Source organism: Poecilia formosa, unplaced genomic scaffold (assembly GCF_000485575.1).
Source record: "Poecilia formosa unplaced genomic scaffold, Poecilia_formosa-5.1.2 Scaffold646, whole genome shotgun sequence".
Lineage (NCBI taxonomy): Eukaryota > Metazoa > Chordata > Actinopteri > Cyprinodontiformes > Poeciliidae > Poecilia > Poecilia formosa.
Genome location: NW_006800585.1, coordinates 38445 through 65604, shown reverse-complemented (window position 1 = coordinate 65604; position 27160 = coordinate 38445). Strand labels below are relative to the sequence as shown.

General features: G+C 38.3%; 2 protein-coding genes across 2 annotated transcripts; both read left to right on the top strand.

The window, feature by feature from the left end:
• The first annotated feature begins 105 nt into the window (after positions 1–105).
• On the top strand, positions 106–7235 carry LOC103130549 (uncharacterized). Its single transcript, XM_007541964.2, has 3 exons — positions 106–431; positions 1856–3325; positions 4610–7235. The coding sequence occupies exons 1-3, from the start codon at positions 421–423 to the stop codon at positions 6123–6125; spliced, it is 2997 nt and encodes a 998-aa protein (XP_007542026.1). The 5' UTR covers positions 106–420; the 3' UTR covers positions 6126–7235.
• Positions 7236–16331: 9096 nt separating this feature from the next.
• On the top strand, positions 16332–27158 carry LOC107834512 (septin-5-like; the record flags this gene model as incomplete). The annotated part of the gene is made up of 3 exons (XM_016666010.1): positions 16332–16397; positions 16705–16772; positions 26453–27158. Coding segments are annotated over exons 2-3 (717 nt in total), but the record flags the coding sequence as incomplete, so codon positions are not given.
• Between the last annotated feature and the right edge of the window lie 2 nt (positions 27159–27160).

Here is a 27160-nt window from a genome sequence, read left to right as displayed (position 1 = left end):
CCTGATGTTGGTGTTAGGGTTAGGGTTCTCATAAGACTTCTCTCCCTCTGAATCATATAGGTCTTCATTACCAAATCTAACATAAGTCAGTACATCCCTCTAAAGGAAACCTCACTTTAAGCCTCAGGCCAAGATGTGACCTGATTGGTTGATTAATGATTGTTACATATGAGGCACACTGGGATTTAAAGGCTCTGTAGGAGCCTGGAGATAAGAACTCAACCGAGATACACAAATCAGTCTTTGACTTTAAGCAAATTTAGTGGACATACTGTTGATATTCTGCACCAAAATGAGAATTAGAAAGGGTCATGTCATTTTACGTTAACCTGGACAAACTTTGGTTTCATGTCTTTTACTTATTATCCAGGTTCCTAAACATCTGAGAGACCTTAGCTGCTTTCCACTGCAGAGCGAACAATGGACAGAACGTGAGTAGCACTAACCAACAGCTATATGCAGTCAGATAGGAACAAAATAAATCATATTTGTATATTTTCAAACTGATATGGAAATTGCACTTAAAATATTTATATCTTATTTATGCCTTTTTATATGAGTCAGTAGAAAATTTCCATTGTAAGATATCAGACCTCATTGCTCCCATTAAAGTGACAGTTGTGTCTGGTAAGAAGAGCTCTCAGTGGAGACTGCTAGTAAGAAGTAAAAGAAGCCTCTGCTGGGAGGACAGAATGTAAAGGGCAAAAAACCTGCCTTCACATTTCTTGTGAAATCTTTAAAGAGAGACTGGAAAGCTATCCCTCTAAACATGAAACGTTCTTTGCTCAAATCAAACAAGATTATCAACAAGCCTTGTTTGGCTTGTGACTGCAGCAACTGAACTCCACTCTACCAGGGCCTGCAATGAAAAATTATTCAAAATGGCTGACGGGGTTCTAGAAGGTCGTCTTTCTCTCATCCCTTTGTCGGATGCAGACAAGGTGGTAGACACTGCAAAGGTCTAATTTAGTGAGTGGCACTGCCGGGTCGAAAGCAGAAGAGGTCAATGGGAGATGGTATTTGTTTTACGAGTGATCTGGGGAAAGCGCTGACCATCCAACATTAATGATGAAAGATCAGGGTAGCAGGTCAGGAAACCAGGAGTTTTTATCCATCCGTATTCCTGCATCTACAGGGGAACCCTCTGGATTAACCCACATATTTACAGTGGCAACCAGTAAATGTGTTACAGGTAAGGTGGACCCAGAACCCTCCAATGTTGGCCCAAATGAAGCAGACGTAAACACAGTCCAGTCTGAGGATATGGGTTTTTATGAGCCGCTTTTTCACTCCCCAACATTACCTTGTTTGATCTTCCACAACCTGCTGCCAAGAGCAGACCTGTTTGTGTCTATATCAAATGTAGAATGAAATTCCTGTATGAACTCCTGAAAGGAGGAGTCAAAAACGGGGTTTTTCCGAAAGCGGTCTGTGGTCCATCTTAAGGCCTTGCCAGTTAAACCCAGGATATTAGAGATCTTGTCTTTATCGGACGGAAAAGAGTGAGAAGCATGGCTGAACACAAGGAAACATAACAAAAATCCTCCAACTTAGCCAAACTCATCCAAGAATTTCTCTGGATTAGGGGAAGTGACATCACAAAAACTAAGCCAAAGGTGAGCAGATGGTTCTGTGGCGACCTGGTGGAGTTAGGAAAGCCAGAGGTCTCTGAATGTTCTGTGGGAGCTGAGTAAGGAATATCTCTGAAGATAACAGATTTATTATTATTTTTAAAAATATTCACTGAAAAAAATGTTTGTCAGAAAAACTCTCCTACTGACAATGGGTAGGGTTAGGGTTATACAAGTAATATATGTTTCTAAGCAACGTCTAATTCCTGCTTTATCTTCCACAGGGCACCAAGCCGCCCAGGATGTCCTGCCATCTACCAAAAGAAAACCACAAAAACTAACTTTGGGACAGTGACCAGAGTCACTGTTGGTAGAAAACAATTGAACAAACCAAATAAAACCGTTTTACTTGTTGGTGAAAAAGGAGCAGGAAAGTCTGCTCTGATCAACGCTCTGTTCAACTACGCCATGGGAGTGAGTTGGCAGGATGAGGTCTGGTATCGGATCATAGAAGATGGAGGTCAAAGTTCAACATCAGATGTGATCATGTATGAGATCTTTGATTCTGAGAATAAAACTCTGCCCTACTCACTCACCATCATCGACACGCCTGGCTATAGAGACACAGATGGACTTCGACATGACGTCATCATCAATCAAAGATTGTTTGACTTGTTTCGGTTAGAAGACGGGATCCACGAGGTTCATGTGGTTGGTGTGGTGATGAAAGCAACAGAAACGAAAATGAGCGACCAGCTGTCATACGTGTCTGATTCAGTGATGTCTCTGTTTGGAAACAGCTTGGAGAAAAACACAGTGGCGCTCATTACTCACTCAGGTAGAACAACACCTAGCATTTCTGTCAAGGGTCTTCAGGCTGGAGGAAGTCAATGTCCTTACTTCATATTCAATAATCGTCAGTATGAGGCCCGAACAGAGAAAACTAGCACAGACCTGGAAGAAGCATGGAGCCTGACAGAGAAGGGAATGAGCCAATTCACAGCTTTTCTTCAAAAGGTCTCAGCTCTGCAGCTGCAGGTAGCAGTCGGCTTTAACTCATTCATCAGACTGACAGCCTCCATCCAGAACCTGCAGGAGAAAATCAAACTAACTGAACTGAAACAGAAAGAAATCAAGCAGATTCAAGAAGCTATGAAGAAACACAAAGAAGAGATGAGGTTTAACAAGAAGTTAATTGTGGAGGTAGATGAAGCCTACAAAGATAAAGAACTTATTGAAGGTGAGACGTCTTTCTTTAAATCAGCTGTGTGCTGCACCGTCTGTGAGGAGAACTGCCACTTTCCTGGATGTACGATGGCCCTGAGCCCTGAAGAGTGTGAGGTCATGACATTAGCATCCTGTACTGTTTGTACTGGGAGATGTCCTGCATCAAAACACGTTAAAGGCAACTGGAGGTATGTGACCAAGACGAGAAAAGTTGAGAGAACCAAGGAGGAAATAAAACAAAGATATTTCAAGAGTAATTCAGACACAAAGGAGACAAACCTTACAGAAACTCTAGTGAAGGAAATGGAAAACCTGAACAGAAAGAAGGGAACTTTGATAGAAAAGTCTTATCAATGTGCCATCAAATTGGACCCAACTCTCCTCAAAGTGAATTCAGTTTCCACATACATCAATTTAGACTTCCTGATCAAGAAGATAAAGGATGGCGGAGACACAGAGAAGGTCCATAAACTAGAAATGATAGACAACCAAATGGATGGAGGAGCCAAATCAGTCATTGGATGCCAGTAGGTCCAACATTTATTAAGATTTAACAACATGTTTAACTAGCAGCTTTACATATGACAAGGTCCTTACCCTGCCAGCATGCCTAGGTGGGCCCCATGTGGGGGAAAGGAGGGCAGGCCATATGGGTTTGTCCATTTAGGGCCCATGTGGGCTGTGGCCCTACATGGGCAAACCCATATGGGACCCATATATCAGCCCTCCTTTCCCCCACATGGGGCCCACCTAGGCATGCTGGCTGGGTTACTGTCTGTTAACAGAAAATAGCATGGTTAAGAAGACTGCTCAAGGTTTTAGCTTTTTAATGTGTAACATGTTTTATTGTCTGAAAAACATGTTTAATTGTAGGTTATTGTTAATATAAAACATTTTCAATCAATCCCATTAGTAAAAAACCACTTGTGTCTGTGTTTGGTTTCTAATCTAATCCCTTTGGTAGATTACAGGCATATCTTGAGGACATGAAAATCCAGATGACTCTAAACTTTATTTTGAAATCAGACAAGACAGAAGTTGTTTTTGGAAGAGAGCTTTGGAAAAATAATCTGCTTAGTCCATCACTTGATCTGGATGGCAATAAACTGGCCTCCAATAATAACCATCAGTAAACCTGCAGTCTGAGAGTGAAGTGCTCTGTTGGGAACATCTGGACCAATCGGATCTCTGATTGAAGCTAATATAAGATAATATGATCTGTTTTTAATTGTCATCAGAACTCTTGCAGCAGCATTTTGGATCAGCTGTCGGTTTTTAACTGTATTTGGTCGACTTCCTGAGAGTAAAGACTTAGCCCAGCTTTGAGGTAACAGGTGGATGGACGACGTTTTCAGCATCACTCCTGGCAATATTCCAGAGATGAAAAAGGAAATACTTGACACATGTCCAATATGGACTTTAAATGACATATTCTAGTCAAAAACACCAGAACTTTAAAGGAAACAATCCAAAGTTCAACAACACATTTCAACACTTCATACATATCACCTTAGAAATAGAACAGGACTTTATATCTTAGATGCATCTTGCTTTATTTTCTGTGTCTGATCTTTTAGAGAGATTTGGGTTTTAAGTGATTCTAGGACTACATAGCATTTTATCTTTAATTTGTAAAATTGTCTTTATCTGTTTAATTTTCATTACTTTAGCACAAATCTTTTTCTTTCTATAACATGTTAAAATGTAAAAGTTGGAAAAAGGCTAGACTGAAGATTTATCTCTGCATGTTTTTCATCAAATCAAAAATCTTTACCTCAAAACGCTAACCTTAATTTCTGCTTTTTGTACAGGGTTGACAGCACATCCATACAACATATAATCTCTAACAGTGATGTCATCAGCCCAGGAACTCCGGTTGTCTACCAGCTTAAAACAAGAAAAGAGACTGTTGAGACCCTGACCAGAGTGACCTTTGGTAAGAAAAAACAGAGCAAGCCAAACAAGACCATCCTGCTTGTTGGTGAAACAGGAGCAGGGAAATCTACTCTGATCAACGCTCTGGTCAACTACGCCATGGGAGTGAGTTGGCAGGATGAGGTCTGGTATCGGATCATAGAAGATGGAGGTCAAAGTTCAACATCAGATGTGATCATGTATGAGATCTTTGATTCTGAGAATAAAACTCTGCCCTACTCTCTCACCATCATCGACACGCCTGGCTATAGAGACACAGATGGACTTCGACATGACGTCATCATCAATCAAAGACTGTTTGACTTGTTTCGGTTAGAAGACGGGATCCACGAGGTTCATGCGGTTGGTGTGGTGATGAAAGCAACAGAAACGAAAATGAGCGACCAGCTGTCATACGTGTCTGATTCAGTGATGTCTCTGTTTGGAAAAAGCTTGGAGAAAAACACAGTGGCGCTCATTACTCACTCAGGTAGAACAACACCTAGCATTTCTGTCAAGGGTCTTCAGGCTGGAGGAAGTCAATGTCCTTACTTCATATTCAATAATCGTCAGTATGAGGCCCGAACAGAGAAAACTAGCACAGACCTGGAAGAAGCATGGAGCCTGACAGAGAAGGGAATGAGCCAATTCACAGCTTTTCTTCAAAAGGTCTCAGCTCTGCAGCTGCAGGTAGCAGTCGGCTTTAACTCATTCATCAGACTGACAGCCTCCATCCAGAACCTGCAGGAGAAAATCAAACTAACTGAACTGAAACAGAAAGAAATCAAGCAGATTCAAGAAGCTATGAAGAAACACAAAGAAGAGATGAGGTTTAACAAGAAGTTAATTGTGGAGGTAGATGAAGCCTACAAAGATAAAGAACTTATTGAAGGTGAGACGTCTTTCTTTAAATCAGCTGTGTGCTGCACCGTCTGTGAGGAGAACTGTCACTATTCTGGGTGTACTAAACTCCCCAAAGACTGCGAGGTGATGAAAGATGGCCGCTGCACTGTTTGCTCTTCAAAATGTCCCGTATCTGTTCATGTGAAAGGAAAGTGGAGATATGTGACAAGAACAAGGAAAGTTCAGAGGAATATGGAAGACATAAGGAAAAGATCAAAAATACAAAGACGTTTGAGCTTCTTAGAAAGTTTAAAGGGTGAGATCACAAACCTGAAAGCAGAGAAATCTAATTTGCTTGAAGAGTGCTTCCAACATGTTGTCAATCTGGAGCAGATTGCTCTTAAAGTTAATTCTGTGTCCACATTTGTCCACTTGGACTTCTTGATTGATAAGATGAAAGAAAATGGAGAAACAAAGAAGGCCCAAAAGCTGGAGGAAATAAAGAAAAAGGGAGATGAAGGAATTGGCTCCATATTGAAGTACATGTGGGGGAAATTGAAAATAAAGTGAAATAAGAGCCAAGCAGCCATCTGGGAACATCTGACTCTGATTTGATTATATCTGTATTATATTTTTCAAGTCTCTGGATAAAATGAGCAAAAATATGGAGACTGTCTGATACATGAAACTGTCAGAAAACCTTCATTAGGCCATTTCTAATAAGTTGATAAGGGTTTATGGTTGTAATCTGATCCACTACAATGTCAGTAAAATACGAGATGTGTGGACTTCCAAGTCGTTTTTCTTTATATTTTTCAGATCTGTGGGTAGGCTTTATGTTTATACAACAATGTGTTCACACTCAGGATGGTTAAACCTGCCTTTGAAAGTTGCCAGGAAAATAATTTGTTACATTGTGTGTCAAGAGTAAGGTTTGGTGGAGGGAGGATAATGATGTGGGGAGCACATTTAGCCTCCCCTGTGAAGGAACTTGACTTGCATGAACTCAAGAAAGCTTTTATGAGAAAATGAGGACAGCTGGACGCCCTTGTTATGAACAATGGACCAGAATAATTGGAAGAAAAGTGGACGAAATGGACAATATTCAAGACAAAAGACAGCAACAAAAAATAGAGAAAGAACTGGACAAACTGGACGGGACAAAGGTCAAAGTTTCATGTTATGTAATGTGAATTGTTCATATATGTTATGAAAAATGCTAATAAACGGTTAAATGAGAAAAAAACAATAACCATACAGGAGTAAACCAAAATGAATAATACAGAACAAGATGGTCATTATAGAACATGTAATGGTTTTAGCATTTAACACTGATTTTATGGACCCTGTATATTCATATAAATCTCAACTTATATGAAATGAGAAAATCTGCAAGTCAAGGTTTGGTTCCAGAAGTTTGGTGGTGTGAATTCATGACTGTAGTACCATGAAAGGCTCTGTCGTGGTTAACCCGTTCACTCTAAAAAGTGCATGTGGGCTGCAGTCCATCTTATGAACTTATTTACATTAATTTCACTTCATTCTTTTGCTTTTGCTATGACAATTGGTTCAATGCCAGTTTCATAACTCTATGTATTATGATCATCCAACTCAATTCATTAAGTCCTTTCATTTCAATTTGCTAAGTTTTATAACTTAATTCATAAGGGGGGTTAACATGACAAATTTAAGTCACTCTTACTCAAATCATTTATTTTGTTCTAATAAACATTTAAAATCTCTTTGACTTAATTCTACAGAAAGTCAACTCAAACTTTTAAGAAGCTCCAATCTAAATATTTTGGCCTAATGCTCTTTTTACAGTGTCCTCTAAATACACTCTAACTTAAAAGTTACAGATCTTTTTCTTAAAGGATCTTTTTACTTTTACTTTACTTGAAATAATTAAGTTTGATACCATATCTGTGTCCCTCGTCTGACACCATGACTCAGGTTTAGGAGGGACGGCTTCCAGGGTGCTGTGGTGGTGCAGGGGCAGAGCGGTCCACATAAGGAGGACTTGGTCCTTCATGCGGCCTTCGCAGGTTTGATGCCCAACCTGATGACCTGAGCTGCAGGTCTTCCTCTCTGTCACTGACCACTTTCCTGAATAACTACATAAAGGCTGCCTCAGCCAAAAACCCTTTGAAAAAAGAGATACTTTATTACTTTACTTCTTTATTTGAAGTAAACTAAATTATTTGAGTAAGACTGACTTAGATTTGTCATCTTAAACATACTTAATAAATTTGTTAAAAAAATTAACAAATTGAGTTGGATGATTATAATATATTGAATTGGTTAAACTTCATAAATTAAGTTGAATAATTAATTGAATTGCTTGTTACCAATTGAAGCAATTTAATTAAGTTGGATCAACTAATTTCTTTTTAGGGTGTAGTTCAGTTTGTAGTTCTGAGGTAAACAGTTTAAAATTTGCCAATATCCTGCGAGCTTTCTGACAATTAGGCAAAACTCAATGAAAATGAAACCATGAATAATGAATGAAAGGCTCTGTCGTGGTTAACCCGTTCACTCTAAAAAGTGCATGTGGGCTGCAGTCCATCTGTTCCAGAGAATCACTTCACAGAAGTGCAAACTACAGGCAGGAGTGAAATGACTAATTTGATTAGGCATGATGTTTTATGTGTCATTGACATATTGTGGGAATAAACAAATGAAGTTAGTGCTTTAACTTTTTAGTTGCAGTGCAAACCGCTGATAAGAAGCATGAAGGCTGTGAATGTAAATCAGGAAAAGTACTTCTCAAATTGTTTGCTGTTCAACACTGAATAAGTGACATGTTGATTGTAAACATCTAAATTAGTTATTTTTACTGAATACATGGACCCACTCCACAAGTCACAAATAAAACCGACATATTATTTGGCTCTGGTGTCCTTCATCTGAAAGTGACAGACAGGAAAGTGGGTAATGAGAGCGAGGGAAGAAAAGTCACCAGGCCGGGATTCAAACCTGCCTGGCGGCTCGAGCTTCATCACAGCTCTGTGTGCTGAAGGGTTTCTGAGCTTCATGTATCTAGAAGTAAAACACCAATATTACTTTCGGTACAGGAAAGTAAAATGATTTGTAGAGAGTTTTGCAGATCAAACTGAGAATCAAAGCAGCAAAGTAGCCATGTCCAAATATGTTTCAGTTCAATCAATCAGGTTGATTTGTTTAGTACATTTCAGCAACAAGGCAGTTCAAAGTGCTTTACATGATACAAACCAATGAAGAAGTCAGAAAAACAACAGTCAATAATTGAGAAACCAAAACATTAACATTTTCATGAGCGCCATCATCAACGTCATAAGTTACTTCTAATCAATCAATCAGTCAATCAATTCACTTTATTTTGGTATATCGTCAACATTAAACATCGGAAACAAAAAAAAAAAAAACATAATTGACCAAAGAAGCAATAGGCTGAAGCCAAAGCTTATTCTTGTCTACCCTATCTCTTCTTTTCTCTCCTTCTGTTCTCAACAGTTTCATCTTTACGACTAGGGATGGGAATCGAGAACCGGTTCTTGTGGAACCCGTTCAACTCTTCTTACGGTTAATGTAACGTGTGACATATTTACTCCAAATATGTTTTACCAAAAAACAAAAACAAATGTTCAGATCTATAATCCTAATTAAAAACCTCCAGCATCCTCAAACAGCTGACCACACAGCGTGCAACCGATTGGCATGAATGTAAAGCGTTTGACATGTTGCTTAGCAACAGCAGAGACTCTCCAGGGGGCGGGGCTTCCAGCACAGATTGTCCTGCATGAATGGCCCAGGTAACGTTCAATTCCTGTGCATCCTGGTTACTGAGTTAATGTATGAATAATCTCCATCACGTCGACATTTACAGTCACGGACAATAAATCAAAATATATTTTCAGACGAGGCTCATTTATTATACTAAAGACACAAAAACTGTTGATGTGCAGAAAGTTGCATTTCATGTTAAAATGTTCATTTGCCAAAGGGATTTTTTTTGTTTAAGCAAGTTTTAATTGTTTTAATAAAATACAACTTAGTGCATATTTTGAATTAAAGTTTATTTCATAATTCAATGAGAATCAATAATCAATAAGGAGTCAAATCAATAAGCAAGATCTATAATAGAATCGATAGCTATAAATTCCATCCATATTTACAACAATTCTGTCCTGTATTTCTTATAAATAAATGCAACATGGGCCTCTGGAACATTGACTGCTGGAGAAAGGCACAAGCTCACCTTGTAACCCTGCAAGGATATGGATATTGTTACATAACGGATGGAAGGATGTATAATACGATGCATTTTAAACTAAAATATAACATTTTCTTTAAATAAATATACTGCCTTCCCACAGAAAATGCAGAAGAAACACCTGTTGCTCAGAAAAGGTGGGAGAAAAAGGCAAAGGGGTTGAAGTTCCCTATCGTCACCACATGCATCTGTGCTCAGTCTGGTCTCTTTCACACCTGCAGCCCGTTAGCGCATCAGTCCAGCTCTTTTGTTCCAGCATTCACAGGATCTCCTGCTCAGCCGCTTTGCTGGTTCCTCCCATTATAGATCCTGGCCCCCTGTCATGCATCGGCTGCTTTTGTTTGTTCCCGGTGTTTTTTAATCAGTTATGCAGCCACTGATTATGAGAATCTTATACTGAATTTTTTATTTGTATTGCAATTAGTTGTTGAGTGTTAAATGGTTTTTAAACATTTTTCACTGTTACTCTATGCTCTTTTGCCAACCGATTTCATGGAAGAATTTCCTAACTTGTATCTATAGTGTTTACATGTATTGTACATTGAGGGACTACAGATAAAAAGAATATGCTAATTCTGGCACACTTTGCATTATGCATTGTTCCTTCTAAAATAAATAACTACTAAGCTCAGATCTTGTAGACGAGTCCTTTTCTACAAACAGGTTTTTAACACTGGAAGTGAGTCATTCCCTCACCTTCTCCCTCAGCTGACTGTCCTTTCAATGCAGTTTATAACAACTGCAATTTGCTGGCCTCTAATTTCATTTGCAAGTTCTTCTTTGCAAAGTCCAGTTAGTTGTAGCCCATTACACATTTTTTATCATTTTCTAAATACGACGAAAAGCATTGCTTTTAAAATAGCAGTAACTTTAAAAATATGAAATACAATTAAGAAAAGAGATTAAAAATGCCCTCTAGCGAAGCTGAAGTTGAGCTTCACCAGTACAAAGCGCTTTTCCAGATTATTGCAGCATTTTATGCTTTGATGCTCTGCAAGAACCCTTTTGCATATGCATTTAATTGCACAGCACATGCAATTTTGTTTACTCAGACAATTAGTAGTTCTTATTTGTTAAATGCGATGATCATAAAATAATTATGAAATACGGACAGTTTTTAACACTACATAAATTCTATCATAACCTTTTTAATAATAGCGTATTAAAAAGGTTAATTCTTGCTCCTCTCACAATGAACAGGATGCTAACTGCTTATGTGGCAGATTTGAACCTGCCACATAAGCAGTTAGAAGAAAAGGTTTCATTTTTAAAAATGTTTTCTTTAACATGTCTACTTTTCAGTCTATCATCAAAGTTTACATGCCTGCGTGGATAGAGACAAGGGAGGTTTGACAGCATGTGTTGACGTGTCGGTTTCTCTTTCTGTGGACTTACAAAACCAAATCCATTTCCTGCTGAGCAACATTTTTAAAAGCTGACCAGATTTCCAAGCAATGTTGCTTTGACTTTCTGTAAATGTTTCCGAGACAGAAATAACAACAGAGAAAAGTCAGCTTGCTTCTGTTTGATCAATCAAACCGAAACACTTTCTCCACCCTCACCTCACTCGTGAACAAGACCCAGAGATACGTGAACTCCTCCAAATGAGGAAGGAACAAGAAAAAATGGAGGTGATGTCAGATCGTTGTCCAGACTCAGACCTGCCTGCCACTTTGAGAGAAAGTCATAAAAATCCACTTGTGGCTGACCTTTAAGTCAGAGAAAGGAATGTGGCCTTGGAACTGGTATGACTAGACAATGGATGAGTGGGTGGAGAAATCAAGAAAAGGAGAGAAAAGGAAGCTGAGAGGAAGAAGAGATTGGTGAGGAAGGGAACCAGTGAATGCTAGTGGTGCTGAATTCAGTTATTCTGGATCCAGACAGTCTAACATGAGGCAGACTCAAAATGGTAGCAACAACATAAGAACATCACAATATATAACCAGAAAAAACATTAAGTAGGTATGCAACAGAAATGTTATTTACCATAGCAGCCCAGATAAAGGAATGGTTTTTAGTAGTGTTGAAACAAATCATGTCATAGCGGTGTCCAGAAATCCAAACTTAATGGAAAAAACTCGTTCTCCTCAGGCAGGCGTGAAGCTGGTGCTCCAGCTGGTTCTCAGCAGCAGGTCTGCCCACAGAGACCAGCTATGATGACTTCTCCACTCCTCGATGAGGCTTTTCCAACCAAAAGCCAGGGAAGTATCTTCATCACAGCTGCTCCTACAGGCAGACCTGTCAAGAGCCATTCAAGTCTCTTTGAGATTGCAGAAATGTGGATCACTTCTGGAAGCGTTGCACTTTCTAGAAGTGCAGAAGTCACTTTAAAATCATTTTTAAAAACCAAATACATTTTTCTCACATCTATTATCTATTTATCAATCAATCAAAGTTCCCTTGCATGCTCTGATTTAATTGTCTTTGCAGGTACATGTGTTTAAGTAGAGGGTGTTGGTACTGGATATGTTATATTTGACTTAATTTGAATAGCCAAGGGTGCGTATGGGTGGAATAATATGTTGGTCTCTCTTTCTCTTGACTGTAGACATTTCCTGCTGAGCAACATTTTAAAAAGCTGGACAGACTTCCCAGAAATGTCGCTTTGACTTCAAGAAAATGTTTCAGAGACAGAAATAATAATAACAGAGGACAGTTTGTTCTGGTTTTATGAACCAAACAAAAACACTCCAGAACAGTATTGAACAGAAATATCCTTTACTGTCCTATAGTGGGGGGATTCAGGTGTGCAAGCAGCGAGTTAGAAGTTGTAAAAGATTATTTTAGTAATCAAGTATTCTATTGATTATCAAGACAATTACTCTAGTAGTCGAATAAATTTTTTTAATATCAAATATTGGTAAATACTGGCAAAACAGCAGCATTGCTATCAGATATCATCATTGACCCAATTTTTCATTTGAGCGACCCTAATAATAACCTTTCTATAGCTTAGAAAAATAACTTGTAACAATAATAGATAATAATAACCTGAAGAAAAATTATACAAAAATCTGAAATTATTTAGTAGAGCCAGGCTCACTGACATTTGTAAAACTGTCTATGCTCCAGTTTTTAGTTTATTTTTTAATCTTCAGTCAATTTAATACATGAAAGCTCACTTTTTCCAGCCATTTATGGCTTTTACTTCCATGTGAACGATGGGGTTTGGCTCCTTCATCACACAGAGACTCATCTACCAGCTGTGTACTGCCATGACGCGCTCCAGAGCCCTGCTGCATTCAGTCTGCAAACAGCGCAAAGTTACCTTTATTTTCCCGTTTGTCTGGAAAGCTACACTTACATGAAGCATCAGCTAGACCACAGCTGCCTGCCGTGCTCAGTGTATCTGTATAAACACATCTGCAGCGCTCTTCCCCGCTGTTTGCTCTGAACACCAGCCACCAGGCAGAAGCTCCAGGAGGAGAAAGGCTCCCATACTCCATTCAATGCTCCAGTCATTTTAAGGGTGCTCATTGGTCCCCCAAAAACCAATAAAAACCCAGACATTATCATAATTCAATGAAATACCCCCATATTACCTGGACCAAACCTGAAAATTGGACGTTATACTGCAAACACTTGGCACTCCTCAACAATTCAGAGGTGGAAGTGAGAGCGCTGCGCAACACAAATAATCACCTGGCTGCAACGCGGTGAGCTAAATGATAAAACATATTTTAATGAGGCTTTGAGGCAGATAATTTGCCTTGAGGAATTTTATTAATCGAGCAACAATTTAAAGCACTAAAAAGGCCTTCAAAGCTGTGGGAAAGTAGGAAACTCAGAATATCCCAAGGTTTTATAAACCTGTGGATTTGAGTAGGTAGGTCAGAGGCACGTTTGGGATCCAAGGAACCCTTAAAAGGGGTAAAAATGATTATTACTGATAAAAAACATTTAAAGTGCCTTTCTAGAAGCTGTAGGAATTGTTTACGTCTTAAACTTTTCAGTCTAAATATCTCTGATCTGTAGTATAAAAAATATAAACTTCATAGGCTTTTATTTAACATTTTTAAACAATTTTAAGCACAGGATGAACATATTGAAGGTATAGTTTAAATCAGGACAAGTCCTTTTGAGGCAACTAATCTTAAGGCTTACAAAACCTTAACAGTGAAAAGACTGGAACAATTTCAATACACCCAATTTATTTTAATGGTAGTTTAAATCAGTGTTTTTCAACCTTTTTTTAGCCAAGGTACATTGTTTTAATTGAAAAAATCATGAGGCACACCACCAACCAAAAATGTAAACAAAGATACTCTGCAGCCGCCTATATTACATATATAGTCATTATTATCAAAGTGTCTTGAATAGAAATCAAATAAACACAAAAATGTATTTTTATCATATTTTACATTTTTTATTTCAAATTGCACTTAACGTGTCAACTTCAAAAATACACCTGAACACCTGAACAGGGCCACAACACTGTGGTGTGATGCATGAATGTAGTAATTCTCTTGTTTTAATGTAAAATGCTCTGTACCTACTGCCATCTAGTGGTAAAAAAAAATTACATGATTACGCCGCTGGTCACTGCTACAGCAGACACTCAAAGATGTGATAATTAATAATTGCAGATAATTGCAGATAATTAATTCATTTTCAAAAAATCTTTTAAGACCAATTACCGTATTTTCCGGACTATGAGCGCACCATACTATAAACCGTACCTTCACATTTTTTTAACCTTCCCCCCTTGGAAACTTACAGAAACTTACATATATCAGCCGCACCGGGCTACAGGCCGCTGGTCAGGCGCGGAGCTATAGGGGGCCTGGGGGGGCTGCTGCCCCCCAAACCGGGCCGGATGGAGGCCCGGGCCTGGAGGTGCCAGGGAGGGAGGAATGGTTTCAAGTCACTGAAATATGTGATTATAGACAGAGAAAGTGCGCCCTCGCCTGTTGAGAAGGGTGTATTTAATGTTAAATACCCCCTCGCTCAACAGTTTCAGTTTCTCAGTTTCACTCCACGTAAGGGGCCTGGTGATTGGTTAGGGGCCCGGTAATTGGCCCCGCCCCCTGGCCCGACGCTGATTTGTTCCGCTAGTGCCGCTGGTATCTCTGCCGCTCTCGGTTTCCCATAAGGACCAGCAGAGGGCAGCAGAGAGCTGCGTCCTAATAACTGATGGATATATTAAGGACGCAGTTCTCCGTCTCCAAATCCGGTTTTGTTCACGCCGAGTTTACGTGCAGCGGCTTTATTTCCCTCCTGTTCTGTCAGATCGATACTCCTCAACTTAGAAGCTGCATCATATGAGTTTGAAAACATTTCTCCGTCGTGCCTGCTGCTAGCATGGCTGCTAGCATGTGCTTGTTCTAAATGAAAATTAGCGCGTTCTTCTTTGATTTCCAATTTTGACTTCTAATGATTCACTTCCTGCTAAAGAGCCCCCTGGTGGTTGAAGAAATATCCACAGAAAAGCCGCATGTTCAACATGTAGGAAAAAAGTAGCAGCTTACAGTTCGGAAAATACGGGAGGTGAAATTTGATAATTTCCACGGCACACCTGACGATCACTGACGGTACACTAGTGTGCCGCGGCACAGTGGTTGAAAAACACTGGTTTAAAGACTATTTAATCAGTTAAAATTTACTTCAATGCATGTATTGCCCCATAATCAAACTATTAGCAGAAAAATTAAAAACTTTGCAGTTTTATCTTATTATAAGTATTAGATTTATTACACACAGTAAGGAACACATGGGAATATAGTAACTCCTTGAATTTTTGAGAACAATTATCTTGTTTAACAAAGTTTCTGTATTCTTGGATGACAAACAGACTCAAAGATGTTTCGTTTGTAAACAAGTCCTGTACCTTTTTCTTGCTTGTCAAAGTTGAAAATACCAATGGTCAGTGGTTAGAAAGCTGCCATGTGGTGTGAATGAAAAAGTAACACAAATTTCAAATGCAGAAACTTATATAATAGAAGCAACGAGTTGCATCGTTTCAAGTAAACCGCAAAACAGCGCCTCCTAGCGACCTGTTTGATTAACTTGTGTTTTTTAAGCCTTAATCCAAGTACATCTTTACCACAACTGGCGTGTTTTAACATCCTTATTATGCATTCTGAGCGAGGTTCAGGCCCCAAAAAGACAAATAATTTACTACCAGAAGAATAAACATTTGATTTTCAACAGGCTTACACTTAATTTGTAGTATTCAAGTCTACTGTAAACTGTGAATAATAGTTAAAATAATATACATTCTTTTCAAAATTTATTAAACAAATTTTAAACAAAAGCTAATAACACAGAAATGTTTCTGTTGTGCTTCTAAATGAATTATCAGGAGTAATTAAATGTAAATGAATCTCCAAGACTTTCTTCATTAACAAAGAAGTTAAATAGTCTATTATTCTATTATTTTATGTCCTTTCATTACGTGTCTGGTTGCTGTTTGTTGTGTTTTATCTTCAGGGAATGTTGTTGGTCTCTTCAGCCAAACATTTCCTTTCATGATGAGTTTGTCAGAAACCATGTGATCAGTGTTTTCTCCTCCCCTGGCTGTATAAAAACACGGCACACTGACTCATTTTAGATCTGCCTTCTCCAGGAGCCACTGGGTCATTTACACACAGGTAGGCTGAACTCAGATTTTAATTAGGATTAGTTTAGCTATGTGGCATAAGAAACAACAGGGGATTCACACAAATAGCAAGGTTCAGAAAAGTTAGGAAAGTTTGAGGCTACTATTTTACTTTTTTATCATTTGCCATTTAAAAATTTCAAATGAGAGTTTAATAATAAAAGAACTTGTGTATTTACTAATAAAAACACATTTGTATCAACATTTTATTTTATTAATGTCTGTAAATAAATGTCTCTAATATATTGCAATTACAGTAGAAATGAATGAGAACAGCAGCTTTTGATTTTTCTTGTTAGACACCAAGTCGTGTTTCCACATCACCGTTGTGAAGATCTTTGAACAACTTCCTCACAATGGAAAAATCGTGAGTAACACTTAAATCCTCTTAACATCTGAAACCAAATCAAAGGGATGTCAAGTAAGATCTTACAAAATCACAAGTAGACATTTTAACATGTCTATTTGCTGTGGAACATTAACTTTAGTGATTTTGTGACAGAAGCTCTTCTTCAAAGCACAGACCCTTCAGATAAACATCTCTCAGCTGATGTTAAAAATTGTTCACAGAATGTTTTAACCAAAGATAACAAAAAGCACAAAGATGAAAACATGAATAAATAAACCTTGTGAAACAGTGCTGGATAGTTTTCACATGACCCAAATAATTGGCTACTAAATTAAGACAGACCATCTCCTTTTGCACTCAGCGGCTCTGCGTCTCAGTTTAGCTGTAATTAAGGTGTTCACTTTGATGATCTCATAATAATAAAGTGCAGGACGTTCATGTGCACCTGTGAAAAACTGCAGCCCTGAGTCAAGCTGCAGATGTAAACAGCTCCCCTTCTATCCTCTCCAGGCTCATTTCGGTTGTTTTGTGTGTGTAATTGCACGTTGTCACCACAAGATGGCACAAACAAAACCTGCGCTCATGAATTTTTCCACAAATTAAAACTTATTGAAGTCACATAAAACAAATGCTTATTTTGTTAAAATTCAAACATTAGTATTTTGTAATGTAAATTTCTAATTTTATTTAAAGTGTACTTTTCAAAGAGATGAGTTTCACTTCAAATGCTTTATAGGAATTAAAGGACTGGAATAAAATAAATGAAAATCCTCACTTAGGCTAGAATAACAAAAAATATCCATCCATCCATTTTCTTACACCTTGTCCCTAGTGGGGCCAGCAGATGTGCTGGTGCCTATCTTCAGCAAGACAATTTGGGTGAGAGGCAGGGTACACCATGGACAGGTTGCCAGTCTGTTGCAGTAACAAAAAATGTAAAATTGTTAAATTAATCAAATGATTTAGGAGTTGGAAGAAATGGTGAAATGCTATAGCTTAGTTTGATGAGTAAACTTTGAAAAGGGAAGTAGTATGTAAACCAGAGAAGAGGAAAACAGGACTAGTTCAACACCTTCATTTCTATTAAGCTCTGCAGCAAAAGATTTCCATATGGGTGTCAAATTTTAAACCGGGGAAACAGGATGCTCCTATCAATTCTTTACTTATTTTACATTCACATTTTTTTCAGGATTGTTATAGTAAACTTGACCTTTGATTGATGTTAATCAAACACAAATTCTACATTTGTTCACTAAAACATGATGAAAAATATCTACAGTAGAAGGCCTCTTGATGGGTGAAAAATAGTATTGTGTGTGTGTGTGTGTGTGTGTGTGTGTGTGTGTGTGTGTGGAGGGGGGGCATCCATAACCAAGGCTTTTAAACCTGTATTATGTAACCTGTTAGAAATATATATTTTTTATATTTGTAACCCTATGTCAATCTCCAGATTAATATAGTTCCACTTCTGTACATTCAAGTTGTGGAGGGGTTGTGCAACAACATAGTGAACGTTTTATTTTGTAGGTTTTATTGGCTCTAGTGTCCTTTATTTGAGAGTGGTCAGACAACAAAGTCAGTAATGAAAGAGAGGGGAAGACAAGCAGCAAAAGTCATCATGCCAGGACTTGAATCTGTGACTAAGACTTCTATATATAGGTTGTGTTTTACCCCTAAGCCACCACAGTGACAGTTTTAACAAATATGTGAAAAACCTTTTCTTTATGGTAAATTACACACTACAAATTTAATAACAGATTTTATTTAGAAACACCTATCGGAGAATTCAAGGACATTACAAATCAGGCAGCATAGCACAGTAAACAAAAGCAATTGCAAAGGAATAGGTAATCACAATGAGTAAACAATCGTAAAGGGGCAGTGTTATGTAAAATAAATTTTTTTGAGCCTTACATTATGTTATTCACTCATCAAAATTCTACCATCAGTGTTGCCTTGATTCTTTCAATCATGTCTGAGAAATCCTTTAATCTCCATGGCAACAATCCAGCTGTACAAAACAGTTGGTGTAACTAAGCATTGCCATTTCCATGCAAATCCTCCTTCCCAAGCTTCCACGTCATAGAGCACCTATACCCAATGACTCCACAATTCAGTTCCTTCAAAATACATGTCATGATGTGGTGGGGTGGAGGTGGGGAGAGGGAACACAGGCAGACCCAGGTTGAAGTGAAGAATGACAAATTTAATGACAAAATATTGCACAAAACAGTCCACAATGAACACACATCACAGTGAAATGAAGCCAATGCTGAGTACTAGTAGCAACTGTTCTTGAAGCGACTGACAAACAAGACCAAACACCGACACAGGACTATACAGTACAACTGTGTCGGCAGACAACTGACACAAGACAATAGAAAGGGTAGACAAGGATCCAATGAGAGAGAAGGACAACAGGTGGATTGAAATACACAGGAGGTAATCATAGGAAACGAGACAAAGCTGGGAAACAATCAATAGGGAAGGGAGGACAGCACAGAGAATCACTAGACACAGAAACCAAAAATAAACACACAGCAAAACTCAAATCCCCACAATACATAATACTGTCACTTTAAACTGATGGCTTTTTAGTTTGACTTTAAACAAGGTAGATTGCAAGTGTCTGCAGGTAGAGATTTCCAGAAATTGGGAGCATGTTACTGAGGTGAGCAGAAGAAACAGGGAAATAAAGAGAGGAGGAAGATATAAGGTTGTGGGAACAAATAAAAATGTGAAAGAGATCAGAAAGGTAGGCAGAACCAATGTCATAAGTAAGCTTTAATGTCTACATGATATTTTTTAATTGTATTCTGAGTGTGACAGGAAGCCTGTGAAGCTCCTATAAGACTTGTGTGCTTAAAGCAGTTTCCTCATTAGATTTTCCTACTGTAGGGCATATAGACAACTATGTCTATCAGTTGTTGCTCTTTCGAAAACTGCTACCGTCATGTTTATATACCAAAGATCTTAGCACTTAGCAGCAGAGGTGGAGACTCAAGTCACGTGACTTGGACTTGAGTGAGACTCGTGTCATTAATATATGGACTTGCCATTTTCTGACGCTAATTGCTAAATTTTGCACAAAATGACCAGAAAAAAGATGTACAATACCACTTTAAGCTTTGAACTATTTGCAAAAAACTGTACTCTGAAAATTAAAACATGGATAGAACTGCAACTATGTCAGTAGTAACTCTTTTCTCCAGTGTTTGACAGTTTTTGTGGTGCAAGAAACCGCTGCTTTCAGGAAAACAGGAAATATCTATAAAATTTCACCTGTCCACCTTATTCCTGAGAGGCTTACTGGAGAAACAATTATGGGTCTTACTTCCAGTGCCCACCGGAAGTAGCATTATTTCACTGTAATTTGGTAGGATTTTTTGCTAATCTATATTCATGACAGAAGTTAGATTTCTTTTTTTGGTTATGATACAATATTTAGTAAAACTTGTTCATGGACACACCGTCTGCTATCAGAGAGCTGCTCAGTACAGATGATCGTAATTGTGAGTTTAATCAGGGGAGCGACAGGAGCACGATCATTAAGTTTTGTAACGTAATGACCGTGAATTAGCATCGCTGCTAGCAGCTCGTTTCTATGAAGAGCTGACGGTAATAAAGAAAAGCAGAGAAGCTGGTCAGAGTCTGAGCTGCTGTTAGCGCTGACGGTGTAAAACACCAGAACTACATGATATTAGCTTGGTTTGATGTGAATTTTATTTTTTGTTTGTATTTAAAATTAATAAAGTTCATGACCTGAGTCTTTATGTTTGGGCCAGTAAAATTTTTTAAAAGACAAATAAAATATCTGGGTTCATTTAATCCATCACAACCAGAACCTTGAGGTTCTCCGTTGCTGAGTGTCACCGCAAATCAGCATAGAAATGACCACAGGTGCTGCGCTCCAGACTGTAATATGGAGAATCTCCCCACTGAACCAGAACCGAACCGAATCACACATTAACCTATCATAGAGAGCAACCTGCCACTGGAAAGTGTCTGCCTTTGCGGAGCTCGTGCAACTGTTGTGCTGTTTTTTGCTGTACTCTAATCATCAGACTAAGTTTAATTTGTGGCTGCAGCAAGTGTGTTTTGAACGTGCTCCAAAACAACAGTAGTTTTTATTGCCTACCAACAGATAAGCAAACATTTTGCCATCAAATTTGTAAACAAAAACATTTACTAAAAATTCTAAACTTGTAAAGAGAACCTAAAATGCTTTGTGTGCTCATTTCATTGTGTGGATAGAAAGCCAAGAGAAGATAACCCGCATCTGCATCCGAAGCAACTGAGTCAGTGAAGTAGCTGATTCAGTTGTGAGGATATTGTGATTACCTGCTAGTGCAGGTAGCTACATATGCTATTGCAACTTGAAGAAATGAGGCAATTTCTTCAAGTTGCCGTCCCTCCCCGCAATAGCTGTGGGTTGTGGTGAAACAATATTCCCCATTTAAGCTTTGACAGGTAGTTTCCACATATTTTGTAGCCTAAAACCTCTGATGAAAGCAGGTTAGTGAGTTGCTAACCTGTAAACAAATGGCAGTTCCAGTTTGCGGAGGAAGTTGCGCCCATAAATCATACAAAGCATCATGGGGCATATGAATAAAGTCAATATGGCACTTACTATTGTTACGTCCACCAGGCTCATTTGATGGGGTAACATTAAAAGGAGACCACACAAGGATTTAGTAACTTAATGAAAATAGAATTTATTAAATTATATTAAAGAAATAACCCTGTAAAAAATAATGCCTGAAATGAGAAACCAAAATAGATTAAAGCAGAACCTATAATTGACCAGAAATAAGCAAATGCTAAACAAACCTAACAAATCTCAACCAAAAGATACAAACCAAACCAAACCAAACCAAACCAAATGGGATTCTGAGGAGAGAGAAGGAAAAAGCCTTCCTGACTGCTGCATGCCTGGCAGTTTTAAAGCTGCAGAACACCAATCAGGGCAACACGCGTCACCTGCAGCGACCTGCCTGCAGAACCCTAAAAGGAAAAAAAGGGCAGAGACCCACTGAAGCCGTAACACTATGCAAACCAGTACTTTAAGTGGAAAAACAAAAGTTCCAGATCCTTTTAATGTCATACAAATATGGGACAGAGACATGAACAATATTTTTCTACAGACCAGTCTATTGATTTATAGATTAATAGTTTTACTGTACAAAAATTATAAAGAACAAAGCCGGTCTTAATCAGATTCTTATTTGACAGGGGCGGAGCTGTCAAACACAGCGCCACCCCTGTGTTTGACTGTGGAACGATATCCTTTAAATGAACAGCGCCGCCCTTCGGTTTGGCCAAAGAATTGCATCTTTAAATTTCTGCTGTTGAACGGACAGAAGAAAAAAAAACATTTATTTGGACTCCTGAACATAAATTAGACTTAATTTTAGTTTTTCTGGTTATTCTGAGTTTTGGATGCAACATTTTCTTTGTTTTTTAAAAGAATTATAATAATAAGAGGTTCGTTCATATTAACTAATGGATAAATTGTTGCCACTTCTTTCATAGATTTTTTTTAATATTGTTTATTTCCTTTTAACTCTTCTTCCAGTTTCTTTTTAAAGTCCGTTTGGCTGTGAACACAACAGTTTGACCTCAGTCACATGAAATAAGTCTAGATTTTGCTATGATTTTTATTTTTATTTTCTTGGGATTTGTGAGTCAAATTGAAAGTGTCAAATTGAAAGTGTCATGGAGACACTTAACAGCATCATGACATTAAAAATGACATGAAAAATATTGAAGAAATATATAAAGTAAAATCTAATTAAAACCATAAGTTATTAGTTTGCTTCCCGTTTTTATTGATGCTCACCATCTTCACTCATGTCATCCACCTGCAGCACTGCCTCATCATCATGTGTTTCACCTGATCTGCCCTCATATAAGCTCCTGATTTTTCACTGTTTTGCGTCGGATTCTCTGTTTTTATATCCTGATTCACATCTAGTTTGTTGGTCCGTTCTATGTCCCAGTTCTCCTGTTTCAGAATTTTGACCAACATGCACATCTCCTTTTTTTTACCCCCTTACGGTCAGAGAGCTTATTGATGGAGAAAGGCAGACTGACATAAACCTCTTACAACAATGGAAAAATCCTGGTATTCTGATAAATACAATTCAAAAGTGCTGGTTCTGGCTTTGCATACTGGACCACTGACAGCACTGGTGTTAACTCTTAATGAACACTCTGTCATGGTATCACCCATAGAAGGATTTCCTTAATGAAATTGGTTTGTTTTTCTGAGGCATACACTGTGAGGATATTGTGATTTTAGTAGTTACATGTTTACAAGATACAAATTCCATTGTTGGACACAGACATCAAAACACTTTTCAATACAAGTTCCTTCTTTGACATGATCACAGCACTGCCAACATACAAAGACCCACAATAAAACAAAAAATATTTGAAAACCAGGCTTCTATTACCTGACAAGTGAATCAGGTAATAATCACTTGTTTTGTCCAGAGGAGAATGGGCAGGTGTTTTAGCACCACCTAATAGGGCTGGGCGGTACACCGTGATAATTTTAATTTACGATAGTTAAAATGGCTGTATCGCAACTATCGACTTTAAATTGTTCAAATAAACTTTCGCTATCAAATTCACTATAAATATGGTTAATCCGACACCTTATAAATGCATCACTAATCCCTCGCCCCTCCCAACTTGAAAATTTTCTACCAATCAGCTGCGTGGAGAAAATTGAACATGGTGACAGCAAGAGTTTGAGACAAGCCATGAATGAGACGGTAACTGACAAGGAGTCAGATGAACTAGTCTAGTTCCGAAGAAAGACAGCGCTGGATCAATAATTTGGCAGTAGTTTGGATTTTATATGGAAGATGTTGAACAAAATTAGGTCATTTGCGAAACATGTTATAAAACCATTGCGACAAAAGGCTGAACCTAGCGGGAGATTTAATTCTCTCCCTAATCAGACTATTCTTTTACACGCTATTCATAGCTGGTAGAACTATACCAGGGGTGGGCAATCCTTGTCCCGTCCCGGAGGGCCGCTGTCCTGCAACTCTCAGATGTCTCAGTGGTCCAACACACTTGAATCCAACAGCTGAATCACCTCCTAAGGGGCAGTCAGGTTCTCCAAAGTCCTGCTAATGACCTCATTATTTGACTCAGGTGTGTTGAAGTTGAGGCTGGACTCATGAAAATTACATGAGTCCAGCCCTCAAGGCCTGGAGTTGCCCACCCCTCAACTAGACCATTAAAGTGAAACCTGGAGACATAGATAGGATTCGTTTAGTGATATGCAATGGGAAAAATAACTCAAAACTACTCATACTTTTTCTTTTTTTTTTCTCGCCCTCTGTCGGCGTTTTGGTACATGCACTCATTGTCATTGCCATAGCAACTGACAACAACGCAACTTTATGTATCAGGATTCAGCACCAAAACTCAAAGATTACCCTACTACATAGAACACAACATTCAGTTTGTTACAGTTTTATGCTTTTAGGCTTGATGTGTATTTTGTGATTATTAACGAGTGATTGGTGTGGTAGATTAGCCACTGCTGCTATTAGCCACGCTAACACAGCAGTGATTAACTAATTTAAACACCTGCTTTACTGATGATCTGTCAGTTTGTGTGTAGGTCTCCGTTTTTATTTCTAAGCGGAACCAAAACACACCTTATTCCACAGCACATCTATATGTTAAGTCAAACATAACTGACCTACTTCCCGCTCCCTCGCTATTTTTTTCTTAGTTTAAACTTATTTCTGACCTTATCTAGTCATAGTGTAGACAGTTCATAGCAAAACACTGCATCACTTTTTATATGAGCTTACATTTAAGTCTAGCAGAGAAATGTGGCAGGAGCTAGCGTGGTTGACATCATGCTGCAAGGGGTCTATAGTTCAAAATAACATTGGAGCTCAGTTAAGAATACAGTGATATATATCATCTACCGTCATATAGCAAAAATATATCAGGATAGTAGATTTTCCTCATATCCACCAGCCCTACCACCTGATGTCTATCTTTGTATGTCCCTGTACATCAGCGAGATATATCTGCTTAAGATATTTTAGGGTGTGTGGTTGATTCAATTCCAGTATGAAGATTCATATCCAGTTTGGTCTTCAGATGATGCACTTGTAATTTAAAGCCACCAATATGACAACAGCAAGACATTAAGAATTGACACTCTGCCAAGCTTACATAATACAGTTAACAGTCACTATTCACCATAGGAATTACCATCACCTACCGGACAGGAATTTACAGTCATTTAATATGGTTCTGGATTTGTAAGTTATTGTATGTGTTTAAAAATTAGCATACCACCAACAGAGGCTCACAATCACTGCCTCAGTGGTTGTGAGCCTCTGAGGTTTGCTCACAACCACTGAGGCAGAAAAATTATGCAGTGAAGCACACTCCTCTGGAGGTGTGATACAACCCTTGAGTCTTTTGCCAGTGCTGCTGTTGACAGACTATTGTACTGAAAATTCTTGGTCAGCTACATGCTGAGACATAGTGATATTAAAATTGAATAAGAAACTCAAAGTTAAAAAAGGTCTTTCCGAGGGTGCCGTGGTGGCGCAGGTGCTAAGCACAACTCACGCATTGAGGCCTCAATCCTTGTGCCAGTGGTCACAGGTTTGATTCCCGGCCTTGGTGACCTTTGCTGCATGTCTTCCCCTTCTCTCATTATCCACTTTCCTGTCATTTAACTATCAAAAAAGGCCACTAGAACCAATAAATCCTTAAAAACTGGTCTTTCCATTGGACTGGAACTGATGCTGACAGTGGATATCATAAATGCTGTTAATAGTTTTAGAAGTGGAAAATCTTTTTTCTTAATTTGGTGAGTCACTTTCACATAGTAACCAGATCTATATCAATTTTATCACTGGCATCTGTTCTGTGTTTTCATGGTTACTAATTTAAAAATACAGGCAAAAATTGACATATTTTAAAGAAAAAATACGTACTTGGAGAAAGTATCAAATAGTGCATTAGTATTAAGTTAATCAGCAAATTTATACATAGTAATATTTAAATGAAAAAGAGCCAAATTTATGTTGGTGAATCAACTTCCTCATCCTCTAAAGTGAAATCTGCAACAACCATAAATATTTCTATGATTACAATTAACCCCAAAATGAGTCACACCACTGGCAGATTTAGATTTAATATTTTTATTCAACCAAGCAGTTGGTTTCTGAGAGAAAATGAGACAGGGCTCTCTTAGAAGATATAAACAGCTGAAAATAAGGGTCAATGTTGGAAAACATTCTCTATTTTTATTTATCCTGGATTGAAAAAAATGCATTTAAAACATAAACCATATTTTCCTCCTGCATAATATATAGAAAAATCATTGGCATTACAGCAGTAAAATCATTCTTCCAACAGTTGATCAACTTTCTGCATCTTGGCCCCTGTAATGGTTTATCTTTGTGTTGAGTTTCAAGTCTTTTAGGATGGATGGCCTCTTTGCCACCACACCAAACTTTATCTTACTCCATATTCGGGTCAGGACTAGGACTTAACCATTTCAGGACATTATGACTTCCTTTCAGAAAAAACTGTTGGTCAAATTAAAAGATTAAACCTAAATCCGCCAGGGGTATGAATAATTTTGGGCCTATTATCTACACATCTTAAATCTTCAAAGGGTAAATTATGGATTTTTTCTACAGGAATTTCTCCACCAAATACAAGGAGGTCATCTCTAAAAGTCTTCTGATCCAACCAGGATCTCCTGCTATCTACCAGCTAAAGCTAAAAAAAGAGGAGCTTGGACCACAGACAAAAGTCACTCTTGGTAAAAAAAACATCAACAAAATAAACAAAACCATCCTGCTTGTTGGAGAATCAGGGGCTGGAAAATCAACCCTGATCAACACTATGGTGAACTACGCCATGGGAGTTAAGTGGGAGGATAAAATCTGGTTTCAGATTGTAGAGGAGGACGGGAGGAGTCAGTCTGACAGTCAGACATCAGATGTGATCGTGTACGAGGTTTTTGGTTTTGAAGGTAAAACTATGCCGTTCTCCCTCACCATCATCGATACTCCTGGATTTGGAGACACCAGAGGGATTGAAAAGGATGCAATCGTCAGTCACAGATTGTTTGACTTGTTTCGATCAGAAGATGGAGTTCATGAGATTCATGCAGTGGGTTTGGTGATGAAGGCTACAGATAATCGTGTTAATGACAGACTATCATATGTCCTGAACTCAGTGATGTCTCTTTTTGGAAGAAACCTAGAGGACAACATTGTTGCTCTTCTCACTCACTCAGATGGTCAGAGACCCAGAAATGCCATTGAAGCCCTTGAACAAACAAAAATTAAATGTGCCAAAAATGAAAAGAACCAGCCTGTTTACTTTCTGTTTGATAACTG

Excerpts from the sequence above, each read along its gene's own strand:
- LOC103130549 (XM_007541964.2), top strand. Across the intron at positions 3,326-4,609 it reads AAATCAGTCATTGGATGCCA|GGTTGACAGCACATCCATAC; the intron begins GTAGGTCCAACA and ends CTTTTTGTACAG.